The sequence below is a fragment of the Pocillopora verrucosa genome, chromosome 5 (assembly GCF_036669915.1).
Source record: "Pocillopora verrucosa isolate sample1 chromosome 5, ASM3666991v2, whole genome shotgun sequence".
Lineage (NCBI taxonomy): Eukaryota > Metazoa > Cnidaria > Anthozoa > Scleractinia > Pocilloporidae > Pocillopora > Pocillopora verrucosa.
This window is the reverse complement of record NC_089316.1, coordinates 20,522,693-20,549,799: the sequence shown is the minus strand read 5'-3', so window position 1 is coordinate 20,549,799 and position 27,107 is coordinate 20,522,693. Positions and strand designations below refer to the sequence as shown.

The 27,107-nt window shown below is 37.1% G+C and overlaps 1 protein-coding gene and 1 pseudogene across 6 annotated transcripts in view; one reads left to right on the top strand and one right to left on the bottom strand.

Annotated features, from left to right (window-relative positions):
• Positions 1–5,455: 5,455 nt before the first annotated feature.
• LOC136280784 (uncharacterized) lies at positions 5,456–6,352 on the bottom strand (annotated as a pseudogene).
• An 818-nt stretch (positions 6,353–7,170) lies between these two features.
• LOC131796473 (ankyrin-2-like) overlaps positions 7,171–27,107 on the top strand; it is a 178,383-nt gene continuing 158,446 nt past the window's right edge. For 3 of the 6 annotated variants that reach the window (XM_066167742.1, XM_066167741.1, XM_066167739.1), the window contains exons 1-12: positions 8,829–9,084; positions 10,823–10,871; positions 11,298–12,504; positions 13,036–13,104; positions 14,118–14,183; positions 14,647–14,715; positions 14,852–15,499; positions 16,455–16,523; positions 21,606–21,674; positions 23,165–23,230; positions 25,638–25,703; positions 26,170–26,238. In XM_066167742.1, the coding sequence (XP_066023839.1) occupies positions 10,854–10,871; positions 11,298–12,504; positions 13,036–13,104; positions 14,118–14,183; positions 14,647–14,715; positions 14,852–15,499; positions 16,455–16,523; positions 21,606–21,674; positions 23,165–23,230; positions 25,638–25,703; positions 26,170–26,238 (2,416 nt within the window). In that variant the 5' untranslated portion in view covers positions 8,829–9,084; positions 10,823–10,853. Of the gene's footprint in view, positions 7,369–8,828; positions 9,085–10,822; positions 10,872–11,294; positions 12,505–13,035; positions 13,105–14,117; positions 14,184–14,646; positions 14,716–14,851; positions 15,500–16,454; positions 16,524–21,605; positions 21,675–23,164; positions 23,231–25,637; positions 25,704–26,169; positions 26,239–27,107 lie in introns of those variants that run through there. The other 3 variants (XM_066167740.1, XM_066167744.1, XM_066167743.1) reach the window with 3 other exon arrangements.

Genomic DNA, 27,107 nt, shown 5'->3' with positions numbered 1-27,107 from the left:
TAATTATACAGTAGAGCAGTGAGACTGCATTTAGTGGGCACCCAGTAACTACAAATTTCAATACTATTTTCATCAATCCAGCATTGCAAGGTGGAATAAAAGAAGATGTAACATGAAAGAACTAAAGAAAAATGGAAAAGACTAATATATTTTTCTTTTATAGTATAGAGCGGTCGATATCGGCCTGGGACTTATCTTTTTTCCGTGACGTTTCGGAAAATATGCGGAAAATGTTCAGAAAGCGGTTATCTCTCACGTGACTTGAAACCGGAAGTTGGTCAGGTAAAAGTATCCAGCCTAAAAAGGGATTGTCTTTTTCTACACTTTACATTTGTCTCTTTAAAAAGTTTTGAGACGGAAAGAGGATCTTCGAGTGCACTCAATGCGAATTTTGTCAAAGATAAAGGGAGAAGTCAAGACCTCAAGAGTGGAGCATCTTGTAGCGCAGAGGTAATCGTAGATCAGTGTATTGATGTTATGTTTATCTTGAGCGAGCACAGGCGGCCCAAACTCGTGCCTCGAGAAAAAGCCAAGATTAATTTATTAATGAAAACGTCACGCGTTGTGTGACTCGGTGTTTTGTTTTCTGGCGATTTCTGCCGTTTATGCTTTACCATCAGTGATTAAATGAGGTAAAATCCAGAGCAAATCGCATTTAGTTTGAGTTAGCGGGGAGTTCGAGCTAAGTGACTTTGAGTTAAGCGGGTCTCTGCTGCGCACATAAACCATTTACTCATTCTGATTGGCTGACAGGAATGCGGGTCTTACGACATACATCTTTAGAGGAGAGGTAATGCAATGCAGACATACTTGAATCATGGTTAAACAGGTGACAAACTGTTAAGCAGGGCTCTGAATCTTTTCACGGTTTGAAAAACTGTTAAAAAAGCAACATTTCATTTTTGAGATTAACTCATCACAAGGATTATTCTTGTGCAACTTGGAATGAAAAAGCGCCCGTTAATTTTTTGAAAGAATGCGAATTGCGAATTTGTTGGTCCTTGAAAAATAAGTGGTGGCACTTAACTATTCCAAACTGCATTCAAAATCTACAGATCAGCTGAACTAAACTAATGAAAATCTGTTGTTATATCTTGCACCACTTAGTTCACAATAGGGGAAATGTATCTCGTACTAATCAGATCACACGGTTGGGGTATGTATCTTGCACCAATCAGATCACAGGATTGGGGGTATGCTTGCACCAATGAGAGCGTTAAGGTATTGTCCCTCATGTAAATCGTGACATGGAATTTGTGTGCGCAATGATGGTGCAATGCAGTCAGTCCAACACTGACTCCCACAAAGAATGACATTGACAAAAAGCTGTGAGGTCATCTATCCAGTAAAATAATGTATGTCCTTCGTGAGAACCTCGTTGCTATGATCTGTCGGGATTAGGAAGTTCGGCAGGGAATTTTTTTTTACCCTTTGGAAGTTAAAACGTGTTTTGTGTACCGCTCCTTCGCTTAAAACGCACGCCACATCAGCTAAAGGGCTCAACACGAAATTATCGATCACCTAGCATTTGATTTAGAAGAACTAGTTCTACTCACTCTAATAAAAATTGCACCAATCATTTTCATAAGTCGTGTTGGATCGATAATCTTTTTTTTGCCTTGCGGTTACTCTTTCGATGAAGATTCAAAAGTTTAGCAAGCTATATTTACTTTCTGCTTTGACCACCACTTTGCTTATCCGTTTCTTTGCTTTTGGAAGTTCTCTTTGATTTACATCTCGTTTTTAAACAGTAATTTCCTGATATAATCGACAGGCTCCTTGTCACCATTGATTAACCCTTACCAACCTGAACTTAACGATATAATGTATTATAAGTCTACAAGATATCATTTTCTCAGTGCTTGCGCGCCGTAACGTTACTTTCAAAATCAATTCATCCTGACCTTTCCCCAGCTAGTGTTGAAACTTGCAAAACAAAACCTCTCTTCGTACAAAAATCAAGTAAATGTGTTCAGCGTATTATAAAAACTTTTGAAATTAATTGTTGTCTTTGAAAAGACAAAACTTTAGCGAACTTAACAGTTCTGTCCAAGCGTCATGACATCAAGTTAACATTTTCCCGTTTGGCCTTCCCACTTGGCTAAAAAGTACAAATTACAATTCTCTTTCAGCCTATAAGAGAGACTTCTTTAAAAATCATAAAGGCAAGAGAGTGTGGGTTGTAGTGTTCAGTTCATTCAACGATTTCTTCAGTTAGAGGATGGCATCTCTGGAGATTCATTTGAATTCCTTCGGGAACATTCAAAGTCCGAGAACTACGAGAGTCCATGTGTTGGGCAACCTGTGCAGCTCTTCATTCCGCAATTGAAGGGATTCTTGTAAGGGCTAGCCGTAAATCGTGCACACCAATTACATTGTCCGTACCAGAAGCAAATGAAATGGCACACTGTCCACCAATTTTCTTAAGCGTCGAACTTCTCTCTTGTGAACAGAATAAATGATTGGATTGGTCACAGAGCTGATGTAGTAAATACATCGAGTGGTTTGCGTAACTTCGGATGGAAATTCTACCTTGAAGAAATAATGAAGAACGAAATCGGTCCACTCAGGAAGATAGCAGATCATAAACGCCGCCATTGTGATGCAGACATCGACAGCTGCCTTCCGATCTTTGATTCTTCTCGCGTCATGTTGTTGGTGCTGGCTTGGACCATTGTTAGAACTTGCAGCTCTGCTTTCCAAAAATATGACTGGTTGATCGTTAGATTGGATAGCTTTAACTGTTTTAAAAAGTCTCCAGGTTAGGAAAAAGATTGTTGAAATTGGCAAAACGAACATGATGAATGCCGCAGCGGTAGCATGAAAAGCAGGGGCATCTGAAGCTGCCCCGCAAAAGAACAGTTTCGAATGATAAAGGCAGATTCTGCTTGTCTGAAAAAAGCGGTGGCAACTACAAGAGCAGGGACATTCCATATCAGTACTATTACCACGACTTTTGATCTAGTAATGGAACCATCAAAGGTGATTTTTCAATGGCGCTATACCTTCATGACACAGCTATGAGATGAAGAACCGTATTCAAGTAGAAATATCCTGAAACAAGGTAATGCAGTTTACAAATTATTTTCCATACAACCATCGTTCTTGGGCAGTGCTTGAGATACTCGGCGAGTTGCCTAGGATCAAAAAGAGAATAAATGATCCTGCTAGGCAGGCAAGTAGAACATACCACATCACATAAAAAATGTTCTCCATACAAATCGTTGTTATGACCAGTAAGTTTCCAGGAAGGCCGACAACGTCGATGACAACATGAACACCGGCAAGGGACTTGCGAGAAAACCATGATTGCTAATTGTTACAACGTGATGATGCTGTTAATAAACTCGCAGCTTATTCCGAGTAAATCAAATTTGATGAGCAGATGGTGTTTTCGTCTTCAAGTGGCCAAGACCGAATTTCTGCTTACAATATCCCTAAGATATCAAGCAGAAAAGCGATAAGAATAGAAAAGATAAAAATAAGGAGAGTATTAGTTGATCCAATACAAAATTCTCCGAACTAATATCAGAAGAATTGTGATAAAAGATGTTAATCAGTGGATGACACAAGCACACTCGGAGGAGAAAAACCTCCGAGTGTTCCCGATAAGAGTCGAACGTACATCCATCGATTCTCTACCAAGACCACTGAGCTAGGTTGTTTAACTACGTCTGTGACGACTCCTAGTTCTTGGAGTTCTTCTTCTAGGAGTATGCCAATGTCATTAGATGAATGACATCTTCTTTCATGTAAACACCACGCTTAAAACTCATCATTTTCATTTAAATCATCATAACAGTTGTATGACACACAGAAAGGAGAATTACTAATGAGATCTTGGAAGTGAAAAAAAAAAAAAAAAAGCAAAATAAAACGAAAACGAAAACGCTGACAGGAAACAGGCTAAGGAACAGCCAATGAATTTCCTACCGATCGTTATGTACTAGATTTGAGCTTCCGTATTGTGGTCTTTCATCATTTCACAGAAGAAAAATTTGGTATTTTTGAAAGAAAATTTCAAGCAAGCAAAGTCGGCGCAGTTTGAATTTAAACAGAAAATGGAGAGTTCCTGAGCATTTTTTTTTTTGAAATCCGGAAAGAGTATGTGGGTTTTGGTTTTTTTTTTCTTTTGTAGTCGTAGAAAATAAATTTCATTTTGGCAGCCGAAATGAAAAGTTGAATTAAAGCTGTTTGAAATAAGGGGAAAATTTGTTATCGGCGCGCTGCAGAATCGTTTCTCTCGCTTTGTCAAAATAGCTATTGTACCCAACACCAAATTAACACTTGTATTTAACAGAGGGTCATAATGGAGTTAAGGCTTTAAGGCAAACGCTTCATTTCTTTCTGCTACGGCTAGCCGAAATATGAACAATCAATTTTAATCATTTTGAAAAGGTTAATAATTAATCTTCATCATTCTAAAACACATATACTTGCTCGCTTTTATCCTTAGAGTCAAGAAACTGAGTAATTTTGCGTTTTTGTGCGATGGCCATAAGACAAGACACGCAAAAGTGTAAGATTTTGACAAATTCAAAATTACACATCGAAAATGGGAGAAATTTTTACGGATAACCTTTTCTACGACAACGGTTAAAATTTGTCCATTTCTACGCCAAACGGTTAAATGTTTTGGCCATTCAACGGCTAACGGTAAACTTCATTAGGACCTTGCTTCTCTCTTTTGATAATATCAATAAAGGTAAGACAATATGATAGAAACTGGACAATATTTTTATGTTAGGTCTATCACATGTTTTTGGTTTCTCTCCTCTAAAACAGAAAATCCGGCAAAAAGTTTTAGCCATCGATCTTACGTAAGTAGAAATAAAGTTAGTCCTTGTTGACGGGGGTGTAAATTAAGGATTTCCCTTCACCTGTTTAAAGAGGGTGGCGTAAAGTTTCAAAATAAGTGACGCGTGCTTAAGCCCAAAACTAACATGTGACGCGTGATGTTAACAGAAGGGTAAGGTGAGATCTGAGCTTTCCTATAAAACTCACGACGCATGCGTATGAAATACTGTAAAGAGTACATTTGATGGGTGAATTTTCTAAAATTTGCACCTGAGGCCTTGAAGGTTCCGGAAACTTAACGGGCCCGAAAAGCTGTTTTGTTTTCCTTCAAGAAAGGGGTTGAAAAAGTTTTGAAAATTCTACATTAAAACTATCAGCTAAAGAAACAAAATGGACTGCTCAGGGTGCCGGAATCTGCATCTCTAATCTTTAAATTTTAGCTTCAAAATATGACTTTCGGCTCGTTAAGTAACCGGGACGTTCGAAAACGGGCCCCTAATTTAACGGGAGATAAGTCAAATTTGACCTCCTTGCTGCCCGTGAGCAAACAAGGGAAAGGACTTCAAATAGAGAGATTCTCCTCCCCCCCCCCCCCCCCAACACACACACACACGCATGAACAATACAAATAAGTTGCAATAAAAACGAGTTAAACCTACTAAGCTAGGAATATATCATTCAAACTATCAATGGCTTCAGCGAAGCGATTAGTGTTAATTACGCTATAATTGACGTCGTAATTTACAGACTCAACACCATACAATAAAAAATTAACGTTCTTAGCATCGCTACTCGATGACCACGTCTCACCTAAAATATTAGTAGCAGAGGTAATGAGAACATCACGTTGAGCGGCATACCTTAGGCAATACAAGATAAAGTGTTTCACCGATTCAGAGTCAAAACTGCACTGGCAAATAGGCGACACACAACTATCAATTTTGAAGAGATATTTTCTTAGACAAGAAAACCCAAGTCTGAGGCGGGTGTGATCAACAGATGCGCGCCTTATAAAGAACAATCATATAACCTATTGTAAATATGCGGAAGGAGAATTGACCGAGTTTTTGCTTTAAAAGTGGGAAGAGATACAGAGTTTCGGACATCTAGGCCCAGAGAATTCCAACCAGTGATTGCTGATGGAAAAAAAGACTTTTGAAACGTAGAAGTTCTACAGTTCGAAGTTGAATGAAGTTTCTCTTGATCTGAGACGAAAATTTGTACGTTCACTAGACAGTTTGGGCAATAGTTCAGTTAAATAACGTGGAGCAAGATTCTTGACTATTTTGTAAAATTGACTTAGTTTATGTCATTCTCTCCTGGTACAAAGAGGCTCCCAAGCAAGTTGATTATGAAACCTCGCAGAGCTGTTTCCCTTAATGGCTCCTGTTACCACCCCTGTGGCTTCGTATCGAACATTATCCAGTAAAGCTGAATCACGATTATGACAGTTGTTCCAGATAACATCCCCATATTCGATAAGAGGTCTAATCAGGGTTTTGTACAAGCATGTTGAGGTGGATCTGTCAACTTTGTATTTAACAAATTTCGGCATATTTAATCTTTTAGAGGCTTTCTTGTACATCTTAACTTTATGATTTCTCCACCACATATTACTCTGCAAAGTTAGGCCTTAGTGAGTGTGAGACTCAACGTCTTTCATGACCTTGGTATCAAGAAATAGAGGCGGGTGATCTTGTATATTACGCTTGAGAGAAATACAACATTGAGAGGTTTAACAGGATTCATAGCTACCAACCAGGAGCAGCCCACCCGGAGATCTTATTTAGATAAGAATTTAGGCAACCAGCTGAGACGGCTGGCTCGTGAACAGTGTAGTATCATCGGCATAAATCAAAGGAAGAGAGGCGAGATCACCAGTAATATCATTGATATAAATAAAAAATAGAGGCAGTCCTATCAAAGACCCTCGAGGGACTCCGCAGTTGACTGTTCGCAACTTACACAACAAACCAGCATGCCACACCTTATCAAATGCTTTGCTTATAGGTATTTTAGAAAAAAAATTGAAAGATGCAAGAAATGAGGAAATTACCTCCAGACATATAGCAGATTACCAAATTATAACTCCCAATTTTGTGAGTAATTCTGTACATTAAAAATGAATTGTCCGTTTCATTTTGTTGTAATATTATCGAATGGGCGTCGGTATTTATAGGTTATCATTTAACCGCATTCTAGTATCATACCCATTTAATTCCCAAAAACGTTGTCAGGCATACTATCTGATCCAGCGTCCCGTAGTCCACTGTCCGCACCACTGCTGGTAAATTAATCATGTGACCAAATTAATCTAGAAATCCGCACCAACCAACTACGATATTTTCTCTCACAATCAACGTGTAAGGGTCATCCGTCACTGAGCTGACTTCCTAGCAAGGGAGTGTTTACGTCAATAATGGGTTGAGTTCCATATTTCTTCAGCTCGTAATCATGTCTTCGAGTGATTAGTTCACCGGAAAAGTTGTGGTCATTCCTTTTAGAGGCTTTAAGCACTGGAAACCAGTGGCGATAATCAGCAACAGCTTACAGGTGCTTCAGCACTCAAAGGTATGCTATTAAGGAAATTACTATTTCTGTACATTTCAGGACTTGTTCGATGCCACTTTCAGGTATTAAGATCCTCTTGATATCTTCAAATGTGTACATGTAGGTTGTCTTTAAGCTATTTATCGTGAGAAAACATGCAAATTTGAAATCTCAGATTCCCAGCGTTCGTGGCACCTTACAAACGTGCTGAGTTTGCAACGTTTGCGTCGGCAGGAAACTCGCGTAAAGCTCTTCTTCCTCATCAACTCAAGGTTACTTCATCCGAAGAAGTCCAGTCAATTAGAGATGTATCTAATTTTGTTATACTTTCTCAATTTAATGTAGGCTAGAAGTGTGACTTGATATGCGTGTTTTCCCTGGATTTGCATTGTCTGTGCCTTCGTCGCATTGCATGTGTTTACAACTGTGAGGTGTTACAGGCGAGATGGTGCGAAAAAACGGGTACCATGAATTGTGTACGTTTTCGGTCCACTTGTCCTATTAACAGACGGATTATCCGTTGTCTGTGGAATTAATTTGAGGATTGTGGAATTTCGTTCAGTTGAAATGCTTAGTAATTCACGCATGAGAGATGTTTCAAATGCAAATTTAAATCTCATTTTGAACATACCATGAAGACATTTGTGGAGGACAACTCGTTCATTTAAAATATGGATTTATTTTCCATAATCAGCAAGTCACTCCTGAAGTAGAAGGTAGAGTAATTAAACTTCTGGGTTGTGTCACAAACTTTGATTGTCAGCTCTCATATCTTCGGATATTTTCAAACCAAAATGGTTTGAATTAAACATCTTATTAAAAATTGTGATCAGATCCCTTCACGGGAATGAAGACCCAACCTTGTTTCTAGGGTCCTTTATCTCTTCCTGCGGTAAGAAAGTACCCTGGTTGCAGGTCATATGTCTCTAAGAATTTAGAATGGGATCATGTGAAAAATCTCTTTGTCCCTGCCAACTCGTCAGATAATGCGAACATATGTAAATATTTTCTAGTTCAATCAACTGATTTAATCATGCACATTGTAACATTGTTTTCGGGATTTGATGAGAGGAGGTTTTTCTTGACATCGGGTTGTGCATTTGCAGTTCCCTATTTGTCGATCCTGTTTGTAACTTTTTCACAACTTTCACGCTGCTGATTTTTTATTTACTTTGGATTGAACCTGTATACGTCAGCTCCGGGAACTTATTTGAAATCACCAATTTACTTGACACCTGAACCGCCGTAACCGCCCGTGCCGCGCGGTGAACCCGCGCTAGAGACGCTTTCTCCCCTACCTCCCCCTACTAGGTAGAATTTTGTTTCCAAAATTCCTCTGTTGTTAGAGGATCTTTAAACCAATCAGAATACGTTTTTTTCCGCAGTTATTTGATAAGTTTAGGGGGTACTAGAAAGGCGTTATTTTATGCGTTCACAAGGAATGATCAAATATGAAAAAATGGTGTCCGCGCGGCCGACTTTCAATATCTTCAAGTCGGATTTTCCGTTGCTTTCCGATTATTTTAGACCTTCTGGAACACAAAATGAAGAGTGAAAATACTTTAGAATAATCTGCTACGAAAGTAATGGATATCAAGGTCTTAAAAGCGACAAAACAAGCTTTCGAGTCGACAACACTACGATTCTCTGAAGCGATGCGAATTGGGGCTGTAAAGTGAAACCGAACTTTCGAACTTCAAGCGAGGCCTAGCGACATTATGAAGATTCCAGAGCCCGGTAAATATCATGTTTAAGTAATGAGATGTCCAAAAAGTAATGTTTAATCGAAGACTTTGTCAAAACGTAGAACTCTCAGAATTTTCAACATAACGCTGCGCAATTTACTAGCCGTGAAGTCAAGCAGAAACGTCATGTGAGCATGATTAATTCTACTTCGTGGGTTTCGTACACGTAAGAAATTCGCACGTTTTTCGCTTCTAACAGAAAATCAAGAACTGTTTTGAATTAAGCTTTCTTCCCGAAACGTTTCTTGGTCAGTTTCGTCTTGCTTCCTATTTACAAATTCCATGTAACTTGAAATCTCTCCACACACCGCCAAATTTGCATATTCACATTAAAATCCAATCCGCATACTTGTTTGCACACGTGCGAGAAAACTTACCGATTTTTATCTTTTATCTTGATTTTAGTGTTAAAACTTAATATGCCTCTATCGCTTTTTTCGTTGAAAGTAAGTTATTTAAATGGTCTTCTTTCTCTGGAGCTTGTTTATGGGAAATGATGATTTTAAAAAATGTACTGTGCATTGTGTTTGCTTTTCCGGTTTCTCCAAATTTAACTTTTGGATAAGCACGCGTTACACGCAGGTGCTAATGGGTTAAGGTACATTTTCAATACTAAGTTAAGGGGGTACTGGACACTTAATTGAGTGAATTTTGTCTCAAATCATTAATGAAATATTTACTGACGGATTTGTTAGAAAGACTTGAAATTATCACAAGGGATATATGATTTTACACATAATCTGAAGAGAAAAATTGTATTTTGCTCAGTGCCATGGAATTGGTGGAATTTAATGGAATTAGGGGGTGTATTTGAAAAGCCATTATTAAGAAAAAACGTCTCTAAATCCAAGCCATTTTTGATTAATACTACTCAAAATGGTTTGGCACAGATAAAGAGCTGATGGTGATAAAGATTTTCAGTGCAGTCTGCTAAGTAATATTTGATATTGACAATTTAATTATCCCGTACCTTGTCATTTGGAGAAGTTTTGGCAGACAGAGGCATAGTGTGCTGTAAATATTCCTCGTCATAAGAAGTTTTAGTTTGCAGAGAGTCTGATCAAAAGTGTTAACCTTATTGAGATAATACAGTTGCAGCAGCAATTAATTTGCAAAAAGTGGTAATAGGAACCACAAAAATATGACATGGTGTAGGAATTTGATAATAGCAACTTTAAATTTAACATGGTGTAACAAAATTAAATGTGTGGTTATTGGCTTGCTTTATGGTTGTGATGCCTTCCGAAAATTGGAAATATGAGGAAAAACTCTTAGAATAAAAAGGCTAACCAAAATAAATGTGTCTTTGTTGCTTGGAAAGTGTAAATAGTTAGCTACATGTACTGTAAATCTCTTTTCTGAGTTCCATCCATGGTAAGGTCATAGCACTTTGTTTTTCCTTATGAAATGGTTACTTATGAAATGAATGTGTCAGGAATGTCATCTGAAGGAAATACAGCAAGAATGGCAAACACCATTAGACCAGGATCTTATCTCTATTTTCTGCAAGATTTGTCCTTCTCATTTCGAAAATGTGCCATTTTCCATTTGCCAAATTTTGCAAGTAGGTAATTTAAACAATGATCTTAAATATATGAGGAAATGAAAGCTTCCCAGAAAGGTCAAATTAACCTCCAGTATGCATTAATTGGCCTCAACAACACTCTAAGAGGAAATAGAAAACTTAAATGGACTCAGTAAACTCACATTTTGTATTGTTTTTTTTCCAGGGTAATTTTTCAAAATTAAAAGCTACCTGTGATGTCAACGCTACAAAAGGTAGTTAGAAAAATCTAAATTATTACAAATACCAAACTTTTATTTTGATTTTGACAAAAACATTCAAATTTGTGTCCTTGTTTTTTTTACCTAAATTTCTTCAATGAGACTACATGTACCAATTTCAAAGTGAGTTGAAATGGAAGACCCTTTAAGGATAATTTTTCTTTCAAATTTAATTCCTTGTAACTGTAATGGTTGTTATCAGTGACAGTGACAGTGTAGTCATCTCTAAGGCAACTTCATATTTTCCTGGTTTAAATTTGTCTCATTTTACACGTCTCCGACTTTTTGGCAAAAGATAAAACTTAACTACAAGTTTCCAAAAGAATTGACATTACATATCAAGTGGACATGCATTATTGTGATTTAATTATTATTGTTTTACAGCTTATTGTCAATACCATTCTTGTTTTGTTGTTGTAGGATTTCACAATTCCTGGTGTGGCCTGTACATCACAGGAAGACCAGGAAAACATGACACTGAAAGTCACTTTGCTAAGTAGTGAGTGGAAATCATCCACTAATGGGGATTTGTCAACTATCAACCGAGAGCTGGCCATCCAGTTAGCTAAACACCCCAATGTGGATGTTAGTGTCTTGCTTCCAAATTGCAGTGAAGCAGACAGGAGCAGTGCGGAAAGTCACAACGTGAAGCTTGTTGAAGCAGATAGAGTTCCTGGTTTTGAGCCAGTTCTTTGCCTGTCCTTTCCTCCAAGAGACCATACAATAGACTGTGTCATTGGTCATGGAGTTCACCTGGGCCGACCAATTGCATCCATGAAGAGAAATCCAAATTACAGTCATTGCAAATGGATGCAAGTTGTTCACTCTGCTCCTGAGGAAGATGGAATGTACAAAGACATTTTAGAAGGTCAAAAGATGCAAGAAACAGAAATCCAACTCTGTAAAATGGCTGATCAAGTTATCACAATTGGACCTAAGCTGGCCGAAGCTTACAAGTGTTACCTTTGTCCAGCTAAACAGGAGGAAAAAGTTTTTGACCTTACTCCAAGCATTTTCTCTGAATTTTTGGCAGTAGAGCAAGCCACTAAACAAAGAAGAACATTCCGTATTCTTTTAATTGGAAGTGGTGACAGCTGTGAAGATTTCAATGTCAAAGGGTACGACATAGCTTCCAAAGCAATTTCTGAGTTGAAAGACGAATCATACAAACTCAAGTTTGTCTGTGCAGCTGGAGGAAAAGGAGATATTGTAGCTGAAAATTTGCTCCACCATGGCATTAGTCGTAATCAGCTTATTGTTTGCAGCTTTGACGATAACAGAGAAGTGCTGGCAAACTTATTCTGTGAAGTAGATCTTGCAATAATGCCATCCAGGACGGAAGGTTTTGGAACAACAGCTCTGGAAGCGTTATCTGCTGGTCTGCCTGTACTTGTCAGTGGTAATTCAGGGCTTGGAGAAGTTCTGAAGAAAGTGCCTTTAGGCCCACAGAGTGTGGTAGACTCTGAAGATCCTAAAGAGTGGGCCAGAGAAATCAAGCGTGTCCGTCAGAAAGAGAGAGACGTGCGACTTTCAGAGTCAAGATTTCTACGTGAAAAGTACTTGGAGAAGTATAGCTGGGAGGAGCCTTGTAAGAGTCTTGTGATAAAGATGAAGAACCTTGTCTTTGGTAAATTTACTTACATTTAAATGTTTCGGCCTTAACTTGTCTGATAACTGATAAACCAGGTTGTCTGATAAAAGTTGAATCAGTGTTGAGTCAACTTGGACCCATGATAACCATAAATTCTTTATAGAACTGAATCAAACAAATAGTCAAAAATGGTAAATACTCAGGAAAGGTAAACTTAATTGTTGTGTAATAATCTTACCCACAAGATTAGGAACATTGTTGCAGAGTTTTTAAATATATACTTAGTGAAGTACATTTGCATGGGAAGTACTTTCTGTAGTTACTTTACTCAAGACATAAAGCAGGTACTGTTGAAAGTTGAACAAGCATGGTCAACTTGGTTGGTGTCTTTTTTAGGGTCAGTAATATTATTTTTATTGGTAACTGAAACATTTAGTGGTACAGTAGCTTTAACTTTAACTTCAACTCTCCTCCTAGGAGGGTATTCTGAGTTAATTTATGACAATTTTCTGGGAAGCTTTAGCTGGACTGCTCAGATAAATTCTTTTTTCTCTTTATTTTCTGTAGGTAAAGCTCTACACAGCTCTCTAGACTACGAAGAAACAAAGCAGAATAAACAAGGAGAGTCTATACCAGGTCAGTCAACTTCACATTGCATGTTAATTAAGGAATATTGTAATCAGAAGAATACAAAAAGATCTGCTAAAATCAACTTGTCATTGCTGCAACAATAGGATTATTAGCATCTTCCAGTCTAACTCTATGATTGACTTCTGTCTTTCCTTGTATAAGTGCCCATGCTTTATGCTCTAAGAAGTGCCCTTCCCCAGGCCAATATATCAAATAAGAACTCCCCCCCCCCCCCACCCAAGCATTGAACAATCACCCTTCTCTCTCACTTTCCTAAATAAAATGAAACCCTCATTTAATTACCACTTTATTTGTAACTTTTTTAAGCTTCAACTACAGCTAAATCAGTGCACTTTATAGTTCCTTACTAAACACTTTCAACTTATAAGGAAATGTATGGAAATACCTGTATAACTTTATTATCCCAGCACTTATTAATCAAAGCACTATTTGAGTACACTCCAGAAAGAGAGTGTGTAGATAAAGTCTTGAAGCAATGAAGAAGGAAATGAGTTAGTTCTCAAACAATTGGTAATAAAACAGGAGCTTAATTCACTTGTAGTATTCATGTTGGCTTATGGGTTATTTGCCAATTGGATCAAACAATATCAATATGTTTGTGCTTGCCTTACTCTTTCTTACACAACAATTCTCACTCTTTTGACTTTTTCTAATAAAGCTGAAAGGAGACAAAGTATTTTCTCACTTCTACTTAGCACCAATATAGTAAATATGTTTGAGTTTTACCTGTGTTTAGTTCATTTATTGACTACATAATTGGTATTTTTCCATATTCATGAGATTCGGGTACTATGATAGAAGTATGCAGGCATAAATTACCAAGCCATATCTATAAGTGGTAAACATAAGCACTTGCACATGATCTAATCCCAACGAGTGTGCTGCTAAAGATCCAATAATAATATGGGGTTGTGAGTTTTGTTTGGCTTTTTAACATGTATTTGCTCAGTTTACGTTGGAGTAATAAATTGTCTTTTAACCTAAACTTATTTTTTTAGGTGCAGTTCCACGTGATTCAACAAAACAAGCACAGAGAAATGCAAAAGAAGCTTGGACAGCAGCAGGTACAGCTGTAGAAGGCATATACCACATGCCTATCAGCAATTTATGTATTTCAACCAATATGAAATATGAATGGGGAAGGGGATTGGGGAGAACGTCCTGGATAAAACAACAAGGGAGGACTATAGGGGAGGGACTGGGAATCCTTGGGGATATTAGACTTTTCCCTTTTTTTATGTAACACTCCTATTTCGTTGCTTTGTTTTAATCCCTTTAATACCCAGAATTGATCTACAAATTATTTCTCATAACATTGTCATTTAAAGCCTCCTCTTGCAAAAAGGGGGCAAGATTGATTTTAAGGTCAGAAAGTAACTTTGAAACAATGTGAAAGTAAAAGAGCACAACGGACGTTAAGACATCCATTATTTCCACTTTTTTCTTGTCCTGTAAATGGAGGTCTATTTGCAGGTTTCCCAACCAGGTAGCATTCCTCAATGTGATATTTCTCTCCTTTCTCCACAGATAAAGCTCCAAACACCTCTTTAAAGGGAAAAAGGACTGATGGGGATGAACAAACAAAGTCTGTTCAAGGTGAGTAAACTTTACAATGCATGTCATCTAAGTATAACTGTCAATAAACTCTAATACAAAGAATAGGGCTGGTCAGTGAATACTGCAAATTAGTGATTCAGTTGTCATAGAACATGATTGAACTTTCCCCTTACAGTTAAAATTCCAATATGGATTGATTGTGGGACCATCCCAGACCCTCATCCACAACTTGAGACATCAGGAACAGTGGTTATAGCCAGTCAGGGTACTCAGGCTGGTAGCGATGGGCTGATAGTTACTAAAACGTCAGAAGGAACGCCTCAAGACACACAGGATAGCCAGGCAGGAAGTCATGAGTTGTTAGTTACAGGAGTTAAGTGTAAGGCAGTGGAATCTGTTGCATCAGCTGGTCAACCATTCGTAGGAAGAACAGGAAGCGTTGAAGAAGCAGGTGTTGGAAACAAGGCTGTGCCCAAAGCACAAGAGGTTTTGAATTGCATTGCACACAACTACTTCATGGTAGTTGACCCATCTAAACCTGAGGAATTAAATGGCTTTCTACAGTACTTAAAAGATGTGCGCAAAGTTCTGGTTCTGAATGTGCAACCAGGAAGTTTGATATTGACAGCACTATGTAGTTCATTGGAAATACTGGATGCCCTATGGTATGACTATTGCACAGGTCACCTGAATGACATGGCACAGAAATATCTTGTGACAAGGGACGTTCTGAAGGAGTTTGACTTGACTGAGCTGAAACTGACAACAACTATTCAGGGGGAGGAGTACATTGCTGCACGAAAGTTTTTGCTGCAGGGTTCAGGTGAGCACATACAAAGTGTTTTGGAGAGCTGTCTTTAGCTGAATAAATAGGGCATTGTTTTTTTCATTGCTTTAAAACACATTAGCAGAGGTTTGTATGTTATATATTTTTTAATGCCCCCTCAAGCATGTTTACAAATTTGTTGTTTCACTGAGCTCAGACAGGTATCATTCAAGAAATTTAATGATCAGATCGTATACTTGTGCTCTCTCTATTTAATTGAGAGATGGGGATTGAGGATGGAGGGAGGCAACACTGAGACGACCTCATGACCTTTTGACATTTTTCAGCAAACTGATCCAACTCCTTTATTTTGGGTTAGCGCAAAGAAGTAAATATATTGTTAAGCCAATAGCTTACCAGAATTAACAAATTTCTTTGAATATCTGGCTTAGAAATGTATGGTTTTCAATTTGTAGAATTGTACTCTATAGAACTCTGTAAACAGGGGAATTTATATAACCCAAGAACTCGATTTGGTTACCCTTCTCTCATACCAATGGGCAGATTTTTTACTGGGAGTAACTAAAAAGATTGAAATAATTGTTTGTGGTGGATAAAGCTTACTTACCTACTGAGCACTATTTGAGTAAACCTGAGAAAGAGATTAAGTGTGTAGATGAAGCCTTCTATCAATGAAAAGGATATAAGTTAGTTCTCAAACATAGAACTGCAGTGATCAAAGGAGAGCTATTAACATGTATTCAAATTTGCTTAAAGGTCATTCAGCACCAATGGGTCAAACATATAATATAGTAATACTACAAAACACTCAAAATTAATCAACATGTAATTTCTCATAACATTGTCATTTAAAGCCTCCTCTTGCAAAAAGGGGAAGGGGATTGATTTCAAGGACACAAAGTAACATTGAAACAATGTGGAAAATGGAAGTTTGTTGGTCTCCACACTAGGTAGCATTCCATAATGTGATATTTCTCTCCTCTCTCCACAGAAAAAGCTCCAAACACTTCTTTAGAGAGAAAAAGAACTGATGGGAATGAAGAAGCAAAGTCTGTTCAAGGTGAGTAAACTTTACAACACATGTCATTTCACGCTTTAACACCTAAGAGTGACTGGCATCTATTTTCTCCTCACAAGATCACCCCTGATTCAAACATTAAGGTCAGGAGAATAAGGGAAATGATCAGCAACTAAAGAAGCTCTTGATTGTGAAACAATTTTTCCTATTCAGAAAGGTATAGAAAAAGTATGGAGAATATGCCTTCTGATATTAGGGTGTAATGGGTTAATTATAACTGTCAATAAACTCTAAGTTAAACAAATCCTCTTAAAGTAGAAAGACTGGGAACTGTCACAGAAATACTACTTATACTAATTATAATTACCTTCAGACACGCAGTATATGGCAGATATCCAAATTATTGCTCCCAGTTTTATGAGTAATTCTCTATAAAAAAGATGAATTGTCCGTTTCATTTTGTTGTAATATTATCAAATGAGTGTCAGTATTTGTAGGTTATCATTTAACCGCATTCCAGTATCCTACCCATTTAACTCCCCAAGAAGGTTGTCAGGCATACTCTCTAATCCACCGTCCCGTAGTCCACTGATCGCAGCATCGATGGTAAATTAATCATGTGACTAAATTAATCGAGAATTACACACCCACCCATAGCTATATTTTCTTTCACAATCAATGTGGAAGGTTTATTTTTGACTGAGCTGACTTCCTAGCGAGGGAGCGTTTGCGTCAATCAATGGTTAAGCTCCATATTTATGCAGCTCGTAATCATGTCTTCGAGTGATTGGTGCATCGCCGAAGTAAAATCAGGGTTTTTATTAGAAGCCGGTTCCCGGGTACTTGCACCCGTCTACTTTGAACAGAGTACCCGCCTACTCAAAGTACGAAATTAAAAAAAAAATCGTCAAGAAAAAAATTATCAACTTCACTAACTATTAGCTCTTCCCTGTAAGTTTAAAACCATTTTTCAGCACAAATGTACCGATTACTTGCCATCAGATCGTGGAAATAAAATTTATCTTGACGAGAGGGCGCTGCGCGACGATCGCGTTCTTCCTGAAGTGCTTAATTAGCTATTACATAACTCTTGCACGTCACGTGCGACACGTTTAAAAGCAAGTGCGTTCGCGGAGGCAGCGTGGCAAGCGAATTAAAAACTCAAGGCGTCCTGGATTCTTTTTTTTTCATTTGCATACCAGAAGTCTAAAAGTTAGTTCTGAGCATGTTTACACTTATATTGTTTACACATTCCTTGGAGCGAAACACGCAAGTATCATTTGCATATGAGAGGTCAAGTGCAATGAAAATTAACTTTATGTTTTCCAGTTTTAATTGAATTACAGCCGATGAAATGATTTTATGAAAAAATCACGTATCCTTTCTTTGCATTCCATTATTTAAACTGTTCATAAAACACTTTGTATTTTTCTGAAATATAATTCAGGATATAAAATAAACTGCATGAGACGAATGTCGCCGTAAAAGATGCTCATCAGCTAACACGTGCGTCTTAAAAAGCCAACGTTTTGTTGGCTTTCAAAGCTTTCAAAAAATATTCCGAGCGAGTGAAAGAAACTTGAGAGAAACTTTGTTCCAATTTAATATTCATTTAAGATTAAGCCCAGAAATGCATTAAAAAACATATCAAAAATTTCAAACGTGAAAATTCGCTTCGGCCTGTACTGACGCTGAAAATTTGCCAGTTTATAAGTTTAAGTTAGCTTGTAACAGTAGTTAGCTTGTACTGCGTCTCAATAAGCCAACATTTTGTTGGCTTTCAAAGCTTAAATATTCCGAGCAAGTGAAAGAAACTTGAGAGAAACTTTTTTCTAATTTAATTTTCTTTTAAGATTAAGCCAAGAAATACATTAAAAAACATATCAAAATTTCAAACGTGAAAATCCGCTTCGGCCTGTACTGACGCTGAAAATTTGCCAGTTACACTCTATCAGTTTACAAGTTTAAGTCAGATTGTTCCTGTAAGAAGAAAGGAAGCTCAGAGAACAACAGCAGTGTTTTGATATAGTTATAGCTGTATAGTAAAATAAACAAATTCTCCCAGAGTATCATTCTTTTTTACTATAATTAGAGTAAGTATGCGTCATAGCAATATTTCTTTTCCAGATTGCAGGAAAATACGCTTCTGGAAGACTTGCGTTTTAAAAATTCCCCTGGGGAGCATTCCCCCGGTCCCCCCCAGAGGTTCGGGCCTTCGGCCCTCAATTTTACAGGGTACCCGTCTATTCACGAGGCAGTGCCCTTCTACTTCAAAAGTTAATGAAAACCCAGCGAAGTTGTGGTCATTCCTTTTAGAGGCTTTCAACAGTGAAAAACAGTGGCAATAATCAGCAACAGTTTATGAGTGCTTCAGCAAATCAAAGGTATTCGATTGGGGAAATTGCTATTTCTGTACGTTTCAGGACCTGTTCGATGCCACTTTCAGATATTAAGATTCATATCGTCAAATGTGTACATGTAGGTTGTCTTTAAGCTATTTATCGTGAGAAAACATGCAAATTTGAAGTCTCTGATTCCCAGCGTTTGTGGCGCCTTACAAACGTGCTGAGTTTGCAACGTTTTTGTCGGCTGGAAACTCGCGTAAAGCTCTTCTTTGTCAACTCAAGGTTACCTCTTCCGAAGAAGTCCAGTCATTTTGCGCCTTCGTTGCATTGAATAAGTTTACAACTGTGAGGTGCTATAGGCGAGATGGTGCGAAAAAACGTGGTACCATGAATTGTGTTTGTTTTCGGTCCACTTGTCCGAATAACTGACGGATTATCCATTGTCTATGAAACACCTTAATTTTAGGATTGTGGAATTTCGTTCTGTTGAAATGCTTAGTTTTTCACGCACGAGAGATGTGTTTCAATTGAAATCTCATTTTAAGACACCATGAAGACATTTGTGGAGGATAACTCGTTCATTTAAAATATGGATCTATATTCTATGATCAGCAATTCACTCATGAAGTAGAAAGTAGAGGAATTTAACTTCCGGGTTGTGTCTCAAACTTTGATTATCAGCTCACATATCTTAGGACATTTCCCAACCAAAATGTCTCGAATAAAACATCTTATTAAAAATTGTGATCAGAGCCCTTTACTTCTTTTTAAACTATCCAGCCTCTACAGATGTTAGTGACCAACCACTCCACAAATATATGGTGATGTGTCTTCTAATTCAAGAATGCTATTGTGTCATCTGGTTGATTGGTATAAAGCAGATTTCTAGTTTCTTGAGAATAATGAGTGATTACACACTAAAGAGAGGTGGATACTTCAGCAGATAAGAAATTTGCTTTAGAGCATTGCTTTAAAAGAGGATTTTGACCATCATCAGTGTTTTGGTAAAGAACAATCCAATGTTGGGAGTTAAAGGGTTGAATTACAATGTAGTACCTTTAAGGATCATTTCTGCAACTGAATTTCATACACAGGTCAAACTGAAATTTATTTCATTAAGAATCATGATAATTTTTTTAATCATCTAAAAATGGCTTTCTGTCCATGATCTATGACTTCTATAACATGTCTTTCCGAGAATAGGTGATGTATTTAATCATTCCTTCTTTAAATTTTCTCTCTCTGTCTAGGATATATGAACAGGGTGGTTGTCATGTGACTTGCTATTGGTAGTCAATTGTCTGTTTTTGACAGAAAATAATTCATTGTTATCGCATTCAAGGTGATAATGGACACTAAATTGAGTGAATTTTGTCTCAAATCATTGATGAAATATTTACTGGCCGAGTTGTTAGAATGACTTGAAATTATCACATGGGATATATATGATTCTACACACAATCTGAAGAGAAAATTATCTAGCTCAGTTCCATGGAATTGGTGAAATTTAATGGAATTAGGGGGTGTATTTGAAAGGCCATTTTGCAGAAAAAACGTCTCTAAACCCAAGTCATTTTTAATTAATACTACTCAAAATGATTTAGAACACAAAAAAGCAGATGGTAATAAAGATTTTCAGTGCAATCTGCCACGTAATATTTGATTTGGACAATTTAACCATCCCATACCTTGTCATTTGGAAAATTTTTGGCAAGCAGTAGCATACTGTGCTGTAAATGTTCCTCATCAAGCGGAAATTTTAGTTTGCAGAGATTCTGATCAAAATTAACAACCTTCTCGATATAATATAGTTGCAGTAGCAATTAATTTGCAAAAAGTGGCAATAGGAACCACAAGAATATGACATGGTGTGGAAATTTGATAATAGTAACTTTCTGTAATCACAGGTTTGCTTTAGTAATGATAACTATAATGTCTAAGTCAATTTCAATTTCAAAGAATATTTGCACTGTGAGAATTGTAGCTACTGACTTCCCCAAGAAAGATTTATTCCTCTGTAAGGGAAACAATTGTGTTTCTTTCAAGTGCATAACCTTTAAATGATCAGAAACTGTCTCCGATTCTTGTTATTGGTGACTGAAGGTTGCTACTTATCAATGCCCTTACTGCTATTTTTGAAAAAATAATCATGAGAGAGATCACTCATTTAAAAAATTTTTTTGCAAGATGACGAACTGTATTTCCTTGAACAAGTTCTCATGTTCTAATAAGTGCCCTCCCCCAAATAAGCATGCACCACTTAGACCATAATTTCGTAAAAGCATCCGCTCAAGGATACAGGTCTAAAAAAGTCAAATTATTTATAAAAATTAGTATTTTCATAAATATTTTTACAGCATACACATCAATTTAACAATTTTGTGATGAAAGTAGAATTGTGTCATCTAAAATTTTGCAAACTGCTATGTGCCATCAATTCAAAGCTTCAACATCCCTCCCACAGGCAACACCTTGGGTAACCTCACAGGCATTTGCCCATGGGTTGCCCAGAAGAGGGGAGGATGTGCATACATACAACACATACATACATCAACTTTATTTAGACACGATCAATTATAAAAGCTAAACACTTATGGGGTCATGTGTTTAGTTATCTAATCAAATTAATAAGAAACTTAATAAATAGCTTTAGGCTCTTAACAAATTAATACTAAAATCTCTTAAAATGTTGGAGCTTCAAAATGATCGGCAGCTAATAATATGTAGGCTAGCCATAATGTCAGCTTATGTCAAAAATATTTCTCTTCACTTTCGGTAGGCAATCTTCCACACAGTGGCGTACAAGTTGGGAAAAGAGATGGAAGGGAACAAAGTGAGTCTGCACCAGGTGGGTGAATGAAAATGTAACATTGCAGATTAGACCCTACTTACTTCCTACTTATTTCCTGAAAAATAAGCCTGCATGATATTATTTGAACTGTGCAAAAGATTTATGACGTCAGAGAGTAGAGTTATTAAATACTACTGTAACATTTCATGCTTAAATGTTTTTGAAGGTTTGTCTTGAAGTCTGTACGTATTATCTGATTAACAATTGATAAATTCAGGATAATTTTGAGCAGAAACCTGAGTTAATAACATGCTTAGTTTGTTTAATTTTCTTCAAATTAACGAAATAGCTAAGTAGAACTTATTGAAAAATAAGAAAGGGGAGTGTGCACCAGGTGAGTAAACTTTACATGATATGTAAACTGGCTCCATGTAAGGAACAAATCAGTGAATCAAGTATGCCACAGAAGAGCTCTTAAAATAAAGGAAAAAATCTGGTAAATCAGCTTTACATTGCTTCAACGATAGAATTATATACATCTTCTATTTAACAAATAGAGAAGCCTTGACTGTGCTCTGTTCTGTTATAAAGCACGCAGGAAGCGGCTAGAGCACGAAAGAAGTGTAGGGAGAAACACGAGACGTAGTCGAGTGTTTCTCCCCACTTCTTGAGTGCTCTGGCCGCTTCCTAAGTGCTTTCTAACAGAACAGAGCACAGTCAAGGCTTTTCTATTTGTTTTATAATAAAGAATCTGTTAAATTTCCCAAGTATTACTTTCAATTTTCAAACAAACTTTATTTCCTAAGCAAACAACAGTGTCGTCAGCATGCTCTATACTCTCATAAAGCACGCTACAATAAGCCAATCAGAATCCCTGTTAGAATGGTTTAAATAATCGGATTGGCTGTACAAGACAAAAGCTGTCAAAAGTGTCAAACCATCACAAGTTCACACTAAATGGAAAACCTGATTCTATTGCCACTTTATTTACAACTTTATAAAGCTTCAACTACAGCCAAATCAGTAGTGTCTAGTTTCTTACTAAACACCCCCTGGATTAAGCGACTTCCTTCTGATAAGCACCCCTCCTCTTAGCCCCAACTTGAAATAATTTGTGCCTGGGTGCTTATTCGAGGAAATGCATGTAAAAGTTATTGGTCGTTCAGTTTCTTTACTTTTAACTTAAAAGGATATGTACGGTAATGCCTGTAGAACTTTATTAATCAAAGCACTATTTGAAGAGAAATGAGTTAGTTCTCAAACATAGAACAATGGTTATCAAAGAAGAGCTATTTACATGTATTCATGTTTGCTTACATGTCATCCAGCACAAATGGATCAAACATATCAATAACGATTTTCCATGTATCCTTTTTCTACAAAATTCTCGTCATTCTTCTTTTTGCATGAAGCTAAAAGGAGGCAAAAGAGTGGCTGCCTTATACTTGTAATTAGCACTAATATAGTAAATGTGTTTAAATTAGAGCCTTGTCTGTGTTTGGTTGATTTCATGAGGGCATAATTTCTATTTTTTTCATATTCATCAGATTCAGGTACAGCTCCACGTGATTCACCAGAAGAAGTCCGTTCAGCAACAAGTATGGCTTTAGAAGGTAAATACCATATGCTTATGGGAAATTTATGAATTTCATTCAATTTTGGAATTGGGAAACGTGAAGGGATGGGCAGGGAGATTAATGTAGATTAATAAGGAGCAAGAAATTACTGAAAAGAAGGGACTACAGAGTTGATAATGTAGATTGGACACTGTGTAGAGTTTTAAAACTGATGCTTCATGTTGCCCACCGGTGTTGCAAGCTATATGATAATCAGGCATAGAGCTTGATATTAAGTGTTAATTGTGTGAAATAGGGGGGTTGGCTTGAAGCTTAGTATCTATGAGGAAACATAATGGGAGTGTAATTGCATAAATCATAAATCCAGCAACATCTACTTTGAGTAAGCACAGACATGGAGGATAGAGTGGGGAAGCAAACAGAAAAGACCTGCATGGCGAAAATGAAAAAGTTGGCCACTAAACTGTTTTGAAACTTACAAAATAGTTATTGTACCTCATAATTACCAATTCTCTTCAGCTGATTTTAATTACTAATTTTAACCTGGCTGCTAGCCTGAAAATACTTAAGTTGCCTAACATTTCCTCTTCATCTTGAAACTTGTGCAAAACTAATTAAAAGGGGGAAGTCCCTACTTCAAGTTTTTTTGGCAGGTTCAAGTTAGGATTTTCTGCTAGTGACTAGTTTTTACAAGAGGTAAATAACTTTTTTAATGACTGGCAAATCTTGGAAAGATCACTAATGGAGGGTTTTCCTAAATCTTAAGAGGGAAAAAAAAAGAGGAAAACAAAAACAAAAAAAAGAAGGGACAGCAAAAGGAAAGGGAGAGGAAAAAACCATAGGTAGAATAACAAAGGAAGAAGGGGAAGGAAAAAAGGAAATTGGGGGAGGAGTAAATGGAAAAGGAGCGGGAAGATGGCTAGGAAGATGTTTTTTCTCTGCTTTACTTTGATGGAAACTAGTGGCAGTTCTCCTTGTAATATTGCACATTAGACAAAGGCTCTTTTTTTCCATCTTGATTTTGATCCACCTAACATTAAGCTGTGCCTCCCTAGAAGTCTTAATCTATTAGTATCTATTAGTCATCCAACTGGTTTCTTTGGTGAAATGGTAAACAACCCTGTTCTTGGCAAACCCCTGCCTTTCTGTACTGCCAGGCTGGGGTGGGGAATTTGAACTAGAACTGTTAAGTCTTTCCAGTGAAATACAAGTTAGTACCCTTTAATTTGGAGGTGTTTAAGGTAAAAGGGTCACTTTCGCTATAGAATGGTTAGAAAGAAAAGGTCTACAAGGCTTAGGTTTTTATGCCTGATCAATGTGTAGAAAGTCACAGTTGCTGATTTTGCCTTTTACAAAAAACTGAGCTAATTCAAGGAAATGCAGTATCTAATACTATTAAATTTTGTGAAGAAAAGACCTTTGTGTAATTACTGATTGGAATGAAGCCATTAAATATATGTAAAACTTCTGTAACTGTTTCTGCTTTACTTTCAACTTATAAGGAAATGTAGGGAAATACCTGTAGAACTTTATTATCCTAACACCTATTTATCAAAACACTATTTGAGTGAACTCCAGAAAGAGATTGGTTGTGTAGATAATTAGCCTTGAAGCAACGAAGAAGGATACGAGTTGGTTGTCTCCAAAACTGATACAATTGGTAATCAAAGAAGAGCTTAATTTCCTTGCAGTATTCATGTTGGCTTATAGGTCATTTAGCAATTGGATCAAACAATATCAATATGTTTGTGCTTGCCTACTCTTTCTTCCACAACACTTCTCACTCTTGAAATTAAGAGATCCTTGCAGCTAAGAGTACTACTGAAACGAGTAGTTGAAAATAGGACCTGAAAAAAGTTCAGGCCCGTACTGGATTTGAACCCTGACCTCTACGATACCGGTGCAGCGCTCTACCAACTGAGCTAACAAGCCAACTGGAAGCTGGTCAATGTGTTGGGTCCAAATAAACCATCCAAGTGATGAATGATGATTATAGATATAAGAAATTCATATATTTGCACTGCGGTGAAGAAACGAAATTGCTTCTCACTCTTCTGACTTTTTCAATGAAGCTGAAAGGAGACAAGATATTCTCTCATTTCTACTTAGCACTGATATAGTAAATATGTGAAACAGTGGAGTCTTACTTGTGTTTGGTTCATTTAATGGCTGCATAGTTTGTATTTTCGGTATTCATGAGATTCAGGTACTGTGACAAAATACTGTTGGAGGTACACAGGCTTAAATAACTGGGTCATATTTATAAGCAGTGAACATATGCACATACACATGAACTCATTCCAGATGGTGCCCCTCTAATGATCTAATAATAATAATATGCAGATTCGGGGACGTGAGTTTTGTGTGGCTTTTGAACATGTAACTGCTTAGTTGACATTGCAGTTTTAAAATAAATCTTTTTAACCGAAACTCATTGTTGCAGGTGCAGCTGCATATGTTTCAACAAAACAAGCACAGAGAAATACAAAAGAAGTTTGGACAGCAACAGGTACAGTTGAAGAAGGAAGACACCACGTGCCTATCAGCAATTTATGTACTGCAACCAATATGAAATATGAAGGGGGAAGGGGGGTTGGGGAGAACATCCTGGATAAAACAACAAGGGAGGACTATAGGGGAGGGACTGGGACTCCTCAGGGATTTAGACTTTTTCCTTCTATTTTATGTAACATTCCTATTTTGTTGCTTTGGTTTAATCCCTTTAATACCCAAAATTGATCACTATATAATTTCTCATAACATTGTCATTTAAAGCCTCCTCTTGCAGAAAGGGGCAAGATTGATTTTAAGGACAGAAAGTAACATTGAAACAATATGGAAGTGAGAGGGCACAACGGACGTTAAGACATCCATCATTTCTACCTTTTTCTTGTCTCCTAAATGGAAGTCTGTTTGCAGGTTTCCAAACTAGGTGGCATTCCATATAATGTGATATTTCTCTTCTTTCTCCACAGATAAAGCTCCAAACACCTCTTTAAAGAGAAAAAGAACTGATGGGAATGAACAAACAAAGTCTGTTCAAGGTGAGTAAACTTTACAAGTCATGACAGTCAACCCTTTAACACCTAAGAGTGACTGGCATCTATTTTCTCCTTACAAGATCACCCCTGATTCAAACATTGAGGTCATGAGAATAAGGGAAATGATCAACAGCCAAAGAAGCTCTTGATTGTTAAACAAATTCTCTTTTTCAGAACCTTAAGAAACGTGTAGAGAAAGTATGGAGAATATGCATATTGATATTAGGGTGTAAAGGGTTAATTATAACTATTAATAGATTCTAATACAAAGAATAAGGCTGGTCGGTGAATACTTAAACGTAGTGATTCAGATGTCATAGAAAGTGACTGAACTATGAAAGTTTTCCAAAATGCCAACGCTTTGAAGAAATTCTTTTCTGTAGCGTAACTTTCATATCCTGTCTGTAACACTTTGAGCTATTGAAAAGAAACCTATTAGAGGCGTCGCTTTAGCTGTGTAGTTAACGTGCAGTTGGGACTATTTTTGATTACCAAACGTGATAGCAAACTGAACAACTTGACTGAAAACCAAAGTGATGGCCAACGGCCAAAACTTGACACAATTGACACAATTAATATCGACCAAGCTTCGACCGCACGTTTAGACAACAATACAGCGGATTACTATCAGTCTTGGTGAAAAATCTCTGACATAAGGTCAAAACGGGTGTAACAAACTAATCTCAATTTGTAATTAAATTATATAAGAAATTTCTGTCTAACAAGGTCCACATTGATAACAGTTCTACAACTTAAACGTTTAATCGGTCTTAATTTTCCCCTTAAAGTTACTAGTTGTGTTACAACTCTCCCCTCTCTACACCCTTCTTGCATAATTCTGCCTTTCTTAATTTCTTTTCAAATTGTTGGAT